General features: G+C 40.8%; 1 protein-coding gene and 1 pseudogene across 1 annotated transcript in view; one reads left to right on the top strand and one right to left on the bottom strand.

The window, feature by feature from the left end:
* The first annotated feature begins 572 nt into the window (after positions 1–572).
* On the top strand, positions 573–1,440 carry LOC103077371 (U6 snRNA-associated Sm-like protein LSm3 pseudogene; annotated as a pseudogene).
* A 501-nt stretch (positions 1,441–1,941) lies between these two features.
* The window catches only part of LOC103077094 (zinc finger protein 239-like), an 11,022-nt gene continuing 2,561 nt past the window's right edge, over positions 1,942–10,402 (bottom strand). Inside the window, 2 exon segments of the mRNA XM_082931099.1 lie at positions 1,942–3,628; positions 3,797–3,857. Of these exon segments, the coding sequence (XP_082787225.1) occupies positions 1,942–3,628; positions 3,797–3,857 (1,748 nt within the window).

The following is a 10,402-nucleotide window of genomic DNA, read 5'->3' as shown; positions in this document are numbered from 1 at the left end:
GACCTGGGGAAAATATCCCCTTAACAGTTCTGGGACACCCTGTGATATCTATCTTGAGTAAGAGAAAAAAATCATGTGGCTCTCAGAAGCACTCTTAAGATTCTCACATGTCCTCCTCCTTAGAGTCATCCAAGACTCATAAAAAACATAGGACACAGGGCTCAAATGAGGAAGAGAAAGCCCAGCAGTCTTTCCTAGGAGGCTCTATGCAGCAATGCAAATTTGGTAAAAATTGTCAAGTTGTTTTCTGCCATCATGCTGTCCCTCCTCAGGCACAGCCTGAGACCCATAAAAACTTCTCCCATTCATGCCTGTAGAGCACAAATTTTTAGTTTATAAACTACCCTACACCAGAATAGAACTCCCCAAATTAATGAGAACTTAAAGGCCTTAGTTATTATTCAAGCCAAGGCAATGTGTGGCCAAGAGTTCTAAAGTCTGTGACTTGCAAGCTGGAAAGACACATCACAAGTATCACGTGACACCAACATGTCCCTGAAAATTGTAGTCTTTGTTTGAATGCTGCCAGAAAACTCAAATGATGTTCTGTGGAAGAACATTGGGTCAGGTCCATGCCCAAGGTAATCAAAGAGGAGGGAAATATCCCCTAGCGCTCAGGTGACTCCTAACTTGCCAACACAGTGGGGGAGAGAGTCAGCTTCCCTGAGCAAACTGGGTTGGTGACTGATGCACACTGTGTGGGCCTGCTGGCCAGTAGAGATAAAATGGCCTTCCCACATAACCGGGGATTCTCCCCACTGTGCATGCTCAGATGTATGAGAGTCAATTCAGACAGATGGCTCCTCAGATAGTTTCCTCCAGTGCCCTTATGCTGACCACCGAAACTGCACATTTCCTGTCCATCTATGCCATTGTGTAGTGTGAACTCTGGTATTGAAAGAGGTTACATTTTCCTATACAGTAAGTCCCCTACATACGAACCTTCAAGTAGTGAGCTTTCAAAATGCAAACATGCGTTCTCATGTCCAATCACGAGTTAGTTCATGTGTCTGGTGTACATTTTAACGTGTGTATCCTCTACAAGTGCTTGTGCTTTTGTGTACTTACTGTACAGTACTGTATAGAGTAGTACAGTATCTTTATTTCAAGCACAGAATGTCCAGAAACAAGCATAAAACCAGAGGTGATGTGAAAGATTTTGGATGATGTGGACCAGTAACAAACTACGAACACTGTAGAAGAGCCCCTGGATCTCATCAGGCTCAGCCTGGATGAGTGAAAATGAGAAACAACACAGAGCTTCAACGCAGGTTACATTTAAATATGATATTGAGAGATGTGGAAGAAACTGTGACAACTATAGAAATTGATGAACAAACATATGAAAAAATATATAAATCAACAAAATGGAATATTCTAATGCTCTTTTTCCGGGGAGATGGTGTTGTCCTAGTTGCCCCGTCATTGAGAGTTGGCTGAAACAAAGAATTTATCCTGTGTGGAAAATGAGATTTTGTATAATTGCCTCTTTAAATGTAGAAGATATTCAAAAGAAAAATTGGCATACAGTTTGATATTAAAAAAAAAACCAAGAATTCTTGCACTCCTGAAATAAGTTGATTTTCAGATAACTCACAAATTCTTAGGCTAAATAGCAGTTTAATTTTCTCCAACCCTTCCAATAAATGTGGTCACCAAGATGCAGAACTTTTTCAGGAGTTCATTTGCCCCACTCTTTTTTCAGACAATTTCTGGGTTTCTTTCTTTAAATTGAATTGTTTCCTTTTTTTGATTTAAAAAAAAAAAAAAGCAATGGTGATGGAGCTGGTACTATTGTACTTTTCAAGGTATGATTAAAAACGTTTTATTTTTTATTTGCTTTTTATGTACTATTTGTGCGAAAAGTATTATAAACCTATTACAGTACAGTACTATATAGCCCATTGTGTTAGTTGGGTACCTACGCTAACTCTGTTGAACTTAAGAACAAATTGGACTTACAAACTCACTCGCGGAACAGAACTTGTTAGTTCGTATAAGACATACTGTAAAAGGTTTCCCACATTCACTGCACTCTTAAGGCCTTTCTCCACTGTGACCTCTCTGATGACAACGCAGTTTGGACGTGGTAATAAAAGACTTCCCACATGCACTGCACACATAAGGCCTTTCTCCAGTGTGAACCCTCTGATGATAATGGAGAGTGGAACTACAGGTAAAAGATTTACCACATTCACTGCACTCATAAGGTCTTTCTCCTGTGTGAATTCTCTGGTGTATTATGAGGTTATTTCTTTGGATAAAGGATTTCCCACATTCGCTACACTCATAAGGTCTTTCTCCAGAATGAACTCTCTGATGATAATGAAGGTCAGACCTAGAGATAAAAGATTTTCCACATTCACTGCACTCATAAGGTCTTTCTCCAGTGTGAGCTCTCTGATGGTAACGAAGGCTGGAGCTGAAGGTAAAAGATTTCCCACATTCATTGCACACATAAGGCCTTTCTCCTGTATGAATTCTCTGGTGTAAAATGAGGTTATTTCTCCGATTAAAGGATTTCCCACATTCACTGCACTCGAAAGGCCTTTCTCCTGTGTGAACTCTCCAGTGTTGAATGAGTGTCCACCTATTGTTAAAAGATTTCCCACATTCAGTGCACTTAAAAGGCTTTTCACCAGTGTGAGCTTTCTGGTGTTGATTCAATTGGGATCCATATTTAAACAACTTCCCACACTCACTACATTCATAAGGCCTTTCTCCTGTGTGAACTCTCTGGTGTTGAATGAGAACCCACCTATTGTTAAAAGATTTTCCACATTCACTGCACTCATAAGGCCTTTCTCCAGTGTGAACTCTTTGATGATAATGAAGGTTAGAGCTAGTGGTAAAAGACTTCCCACATTCACTGCACTCATAAGGCCTTTCTCCTGTGTGAGATCTCTGATGGTATCTGAGAGCAGGCCTAGAGATAAAAGACTTCCCACAGTCACTACACTCATAAGGCCTTTCTCCTGTGTGAGATCTCTGATGATAAGTGAGGGCTGAGCTAGAGGTAAAAGATTTCGAACATTCACTGCACACGTAACTGTTTTCTCCATTGTGCCATGTGTGGGGAGAGATGAGGATAGATTTGTAGGGTAAGGATTTCCCACATTTGCTGCACTTGTACTGCCTTGCCCCAGAATGAATGCTTTGATGTTGACTGACGGTTGAGCTCTGCCTAAAGGATTTTCCAGATTCACCACACACATGAAGCCTTTGTCCAGCGTGGACTCTCTGGTGTACAACAAATGAGGATTTGTACCTGAATGTTTTCCCACACTCACTGCACACAAAACAAGGTCTTCCAGTGTGGACCCCCTGGTCCTGAACAAGTGTGTGTTTCGTGCTGAGGGCTTTCTTGCATTCTCCCCAGGTGTGATGACCTCTCCTGCCTTGTGAAGTTGACCCGCACTGGGTGATTGTGTTTGGCTTCTTGACAGTACAAGTGGCCTGCTGCTGCAGATGTCCCACAATAGTCAGGAAGTCCTTTTCAAACTCCCTACAGGTAAATGGCTTCTGTGACATATGGAACCTGCAGCTCTTCACAAACAAGGCCTCATCCACACTTCTTCTGAGAGTTTTCTCTCCCATGTGCTGCCTTTGGTGCTGTTTAAAGTTTGCACTAAAATAAAATAGTTTCACGCATGCCCCACACCTCAACAGTTTCTGGCTGTGTTGTGTTTCCTGATCCTCAGCCAAGTGGAAAACATTTCTCAAGACTGGACCACACATCTCACAGGGGTGCATCTTCTGGGAACACAAAGCTGCCTTGGGAGTCCTAGCCTGTGACATTCCTAGAGAAGTGATCTGTTCAAAAGGTGCCTCTGCATCCTCTGCTCCACAGCAGCAACCTGAACAGAAAGAAATGCTGGTCAAGTGCATGTCGACTATAGGGAAGGGTCAAGCTCATCACAGATGTGCATCTGTCTCAACTACAAAACAGCCAGAAAACAATTAACAATATGGCAACAGTAAGTCCTTACAAAATTCTACAATTCAAAAACAGCAGCAACTTCCCTGGTGGTACAGTGGTTAAGAATCCGCCTGCCAATGCAGGGGACACGTATTCAAGCCCTGGTCCAGGAAGATCGCGCTTGCCGCAGAGCAACTAAGCCCGTGTACCACAACTAATGAGGCCGTGCTCTAGAGCCCGTGAGCCACAACCACTGAGCCCATGTGCCACAACTACTGAGCCCGCATACCACAACTACTGAGCCCACATGCTGCAACTACTGAAGCCCATGCACCTTGAGCCCATGCTCCACAATAAGAGAAGCCACTGCAATGAGAAGCCTGTGCACTGCAACGAAGAGTAGCACCTGCTCACCACAACTAGAGAAAGCCCATGTGCAGCAATGAAAACCCAATGCAGCAATAAATGAATGAATGAATGAATGAATGAATGAATAAATAAATATAAAAAGAAAAAGAAAACAGCAGCAAGGACTTCCCTAGCAGTCCAGTGGTTAAGACTCCACGCTTCCACCACAAGGGGCATGGGTTTGATCCCTGGTCAGGGAACTAAGATTCCACATGCCATGTGGTGTGGCCAAAAAAAAAAAACAAAACAAAAATACCCCAGCAGCCAAATCGATAAAAGAACAAGACTCAATCATACATTGCCAAAGAGACTCACTTCAGCATTAAGGACACACATAGACTGAAAGTGAAGGCAACATAAAGACATTTCATGCAAATGGAAAACCAAAAGCCAGCAAGAGTAGCTATACTTATGTCAGACAAAATGAACATTAAGTGAAAATCTGCCACAACAGACAAAGAGGTTCGTGATACAATGATAAAGGAGTTAATTCATCAAGAGACTATAACAATGGTAAGTATATATGTAACTAACATTGGAGCACAAAAATATATGAATTAAATATTAACCAATCTGAAGGCAAAAATAGGAACACAATAATAAGGGACTTCAATATTCTCCTTTCAACAACAGGTAGATCATCCAGACAGAAATTCAACAAGAAAAAAAAGAAAACTTTGGACTGGAACTATACTTTAGATCAAATGGACATATACAAAACACATCATCCAAATGCAGCAGAATACACATTCTCAAGTGCACACAGAACACTCCCTAAAAAATAAAAATAAAAAAACCCCAAACAAACAACAACAACAAAAGAACATTCCCTAGAGCAGATCATATGTTATAGGTTATAAAACCAGATCTAACAAATTTAAGGAGATCGAAATAATACTACGTATCTTTGCTGACCGCAATGGTATGAAACAAGAAATCAGTAACACGAGGAAAGTGGGGAAATTCACAAATATGTGTAAATTAAACAACACAATCATGAGAAAACAATAGGTCTCAGAAGAAACCAAAGAACACCTTAAGACAAATGAAAACAGAAACACAAAGTACCAAAACTTATGGGACACAGCAAAAGCAGTTCAAAAAGGGAAATTTAGATAAATAAATAGCTAATGTAGGCATTTATAGAAAAATAAAAATCTTGGCTTCACAGTTGACGTCTACCAAACACTCAAAGATTAAATACCTATCCTTTTCAAACTCTTCCAAAATACTGAAGAAAAAGGAATGCTTCCTAACTCATTTTAATAGGCTAACATCACCCGATACCAAAAACAGACAAAGCCAACACAAAAAAAGAAAATTATAGGACATCTCTGATGAACACAGATGCAAAAATACTGAACAAAGTATTAGCAAACTAAATACAACATTAAAAGGATCGTACAGCATGATTATTCCAGGGATGCAAGGATGGTTCGACATCTACAAATCAATCAATGTGATACATCACATTAACAAAATGAAGGATTAAAACCGTATGATCATCTCAATAGATACAGAAAATGTATCTGGCAAGATTCATCACCCGTTTATGATTAAAAATTCTGAAAGAATTGTGTAAAGAAGGAACATACCTCAACATAATAAAGGCCATATATGAAAAACCCCTCAGCTGACATCAAACTCAATGGTGAAAAGTCAAAAGCTATCCCTCTAAAATCAAGAACAAAAAAAGGATGTCCACTATCTCCACTCTTCTTCAACACAGTATTGGAAGTCCTAGCCAGAGCAGTAAGGCAAGAAAAACAAAAGGCATCTAAAGTGGAAAGGAATATGTAAAATTTTCACTATATGCAGATAACATAATTTTACACATAGAAAACTCTAAAGACTCCACCAAAAAACTATTAGAAATAATCAACAAATAAAGTTGCAGAGTACAAAATCAACATACAAAACTCAGTTGAATGTCTAAACTCAAGCAATGAGCTAGCAAAAAAAAGGAATTAAGAAAACAATCTCATTTAAATGGCAACAAAAAGAATAAAATACATAGGTATAAACTTAACTACGGATAAAGACCCGTACAATGAAAACTATGACATTATTGAAAGATTGTAAAAGAAATCTTTTCAAACAAATGGAAAGATATTTAACGCTCATTGATTGGATGAATTAACATTGTTAAAAGGTCTATATTAGGGACTTCCCTGGGGGTCCAGTGGGTAAGACTCTGAGCTCCCAATGCAGGGGGCCTGGGTTCGATCCCTGGTCGGGGAACTAGATCCCACATGCATGCCGCAACTAAGAGTCTGCATGCCACAACTAAGACCCGGCACAGCCTAAATAAATAAATAAATAAATAAATCTACCCTTAAAAAAAAAGTCCATATTGGGACTTCCCTGGTGGCACAGTGGTTGAGACTCCACCTGCCAATGCAGGGGACATGGGTTTGAGCCCTGGTCCAGGAAGATCCCACTTGCCGCGGAGCAACAAAACCAGTGTGCCACAACTACTAAGCCTGTGCTCTAGAGCTCGCGAGCCACAACTACTGAGCCTGTACACCACAACTACTGAAGCCCACACGGCTAGAGCCTGTGCTCTGCAACAAGAGAAGCCACCACAGTAAGAAGCCCATGCACAGCAATGAAGAGTAGCCCCAATCGCCACAAGTAAAGAAAGCCTGCGTGCAGCAAGAAGACCCAACGCAGCCAAAATAATTATAATAATAATAAATAAAAAGTAAATTTATAAAAACTAAATAGGGGCTTCCCTGGTGGTGCAGTGGTTGAGAATCCGCCTGCCACTGCAGGGAACAGAGGTTCAATCCCTGGTCCGGGAAGATCCCACATGCCGTGGAGCAACTAAGCCCGTGTGCCACAACTACTAAGCCTGTGCTCTAGAGCCTGTGAGCCACAACTACTGAGCCCACATGCCGCAACTACTGAAGTCCACACACCTACAGCCTGTGCTCTGCAGCGAGAGAAGCCACTGCAATGAGAAGCCCACATACTGAAATGAAGAGTAGCCTCCGACTGCCGCAACTAGAGAAAGCCAGCGAGCAGTGAAGACCCAACACAGCTAAAATGAAAAAAAAATTTAAAGAAAAACACTAAATAAAATAAAATGTCCATATTACCTAAAGCAATTTACAGATTGAATGCACTCCCTATTGAACTCCCATAAAAAATAAATTTATAAAAATAAATAGGGGCTTCCCTGGTGGCGCAGTGGTTGAGAGTCCGCCTGCCGATGCAGGGGACACGGGTTCATGCCCTGGTCCGGGAAGATCCCACATGCCGCGGAGCGGCTGGGCCCGTGAGCCAAGGCCGCTAAGCCTGCGTGTCCAGAGCCTGTGCTCCGCAATGGGAGAGGCCACAACAGTGAGAGGCCCAAGTACCACAAAAAAAATAAATTAATTAAATAAATAAATAAATAAATAAATAAAATGTCCATATTACCTAAAGAAATCTCAGATTGAATGCAATCCCTATTGAAATCTCAATGACATTTTTCACAGAAATAAAAAATTCTACAATTTATATAAAACCACAAAAGATCACAAATAGCCAAAGCAACCTGAGATTTAAAAAATAACAAACACAAGGCTTCCCTGGTGGCGCAGTTGTTTAGAGTCCACCTGCCGATGCAGGGGACGCAGATTCATGCCCCGGTCCAGGAAGATCCCACATGCCACAGAGTGGCTGGGCCCGTGAGCCATGGCCGCTGAGCCTGTGCGTCCGGAGCCTGTGCTCTGCAATAGGAGAGGCCACAACAGTGAGAGGCCCACGTACCGCAAAACAACAACAACAACAACAACAACAAACAAAGCTAGGGGAATTCCCTGGCAATCCAGTGGTTAGGACTCAGCATTTTCACTACAGTGGCCTGGGTTCAATCCCTGGCCCAGGAACCAAGATCCAACAAGACACACTACATGGCCCAAAGAAATAAACAAACACCAACAAACAAAAAACCCCCAAACAACAAAAACAAAGCTATAGGTATCACACCCCCTGATTTCAAACTATATTACAAAGCCATAGTAATCAAAACAGCATGGTATTGGCAGAAAAACACACATAGATCAAAAGAAACAGAATTGGGAACCCAAAAATAAACCCACAGATATGTGGACAATTAAGATTGATAAAGGAGCAAAAAACATACAATGGAGAAAGGTCTTCAATAAGTGGTGTTGGGAAAACTGGACAGTCATGTACAAAGAAATTAAACTAGACCTCTACCTCACAGCATACACAAAAGTCAACTCAAAAAGAATTAAAGACTTGAATGTAATATCTGAAACCATAAAACTCCCAGAAGAAAACACAGGCAGCACACTCTTTGACATCGGTCTTACCAATCAATAACTTTCCAGATATGTCTCTTCAGGGAAGGGAAACAAAGGAAAAAATAAACAAATGAGATTACGTCAAACCAAAAAGCTTCTGCATGGCAAAGGAAACCATCAATAAAATGAAAAGACACCCTGGGACTTCCCTGGCAGTCCAGTGGTTAAGACTGCCTTTCCACTGCAAGGGGAGTTCAATCCTTGGTTGGGGAACTAAGATCCTGCATGCCATGCAGCCAACCACCCCCCCACTCCCTGCCCCCAAAAAAGACACCCTATTGAATGGGAGAAGATATCTGCAAGTGATATATGTAATAATGTGTTACTATCCAAAATATATAAAGAACTCACACAACTCAACAACAATAACAAAACCAAAACAACCCAATTAAAAAATGGGCAGAGGAGCTGAATAGACATCTTTCCAAAAGACATACAGATGGCCAACAGGAACAAAACCAGTATCTCCATGAAATACATGCACATATATATATATATATATATACATATACACACACACATACGTATATAATATTGCAGCATTATTCAGAAGAGCCAAGATATGGAAACATTATAAGGTGTTCATCAGGGGATGAAATGATACAGAAAATATGATATACACATAGACATACACCAACTTTCCCATGCATATGTGTGCAGAAATACTCAGCCATGAAAAAGGAAAAACTGCAACTTATAACAAGGATGAACCTAGAGGACATTATGCTAAGTGAAATAAGCCACAGAGAGAAAGACAAATACTGTACATTACTTATATATAGAGTCTTAAAAAAAAAGTAAAACTTAGAGAAACATAAAGCAGAATGCCAGATACTGAGGGTTAAAGAAATGGGGAGATGTTGGTCAAAAACACTTTCAGTTATGAGTAAGTTCTAAGGATCGAATGTGTAGCAGAGTGACTATAGTTATTTATTTTTAAAATTTTTTCCAAATTTATTAATTTATTTATTTTGGCTGCATTGGGTCTTCTTGCTGCGTGTGGGATTTAGTTACAGGGAGCAGGGGTTACTCTTCATCGCAGTGCATGGGCTTCACATTGCAGTGGCTTCTCTTGTTGTGCAGCATGGGCTTCAGTAGTTGCAGCATGTGGACTCAGTAGTTATGGCTTGCGGGCTCTAGAGCGCAGGCTCAGTAGTTGTGGCACACAGGCTTAGTTCTCCACGGCATATGGGATCTTCCTGGACCAGGGCTCGAACCCAGGTCCCCTGCATTGTCAGGCGGATTCTCAACCACTGTGCCACCAGGGAAGTCCACTATAGTTATTTATTAACACTGTATTGTACACTTGAAATTTGCTAAAAGAGTAGATCCTAGGTGTTCTCACACATGCACACATAGAAAAGTAATTATGTCAGGTGATAGGTGTGTTAAATAACTTCACAATGGTAATTATTTCATTATATATGTATATCAAATCATCACGTTATATATAATACAGAAATTTTGTCAATTATACCTCGATAAAATTGGGACAGGATGAAATGGATAGAAGTCTAAACATCACAAAAAGAACTATATAGGATAGAGTTCAATAGTAGTCCGTGTATGTAGTCACCATGACAATGGCTGCAATTCCATAAACAGGCAGGCATAAGAAATTGTCAGATACAGGAGTGGCCACAGAAACTGCATGGATCTGGACACACTGACCCATCCAGGGAAAGGGCAAGCAAGCTGCATCCATTAGCCTTACTGCAAGACTACTGACCTCAAATCCTTCCCTATGAGGGTTTGGTAC

Source organism: Lipotes vexillifer, unplaced genomic scaffold, assembly GCF_000442215.2.
Source record: "Lipotes vexillifer unplaced genomic scaffold, Lipotes_vexillifer_v1.1 scaffold995, whole genome shotgun sequence".
Taxonomy (NCBI): Eukaryota; Metazoa; Chordata; class Mammalia; order Artiodactyla; family Lipotidae; genus Lipotes; species Lipotes vexillifer.
The sequence above is the reverse complement of the archived record's forward strand: the minus strand, read 5'-3'. Positions and strand labels throughout refer to the sequence as shown.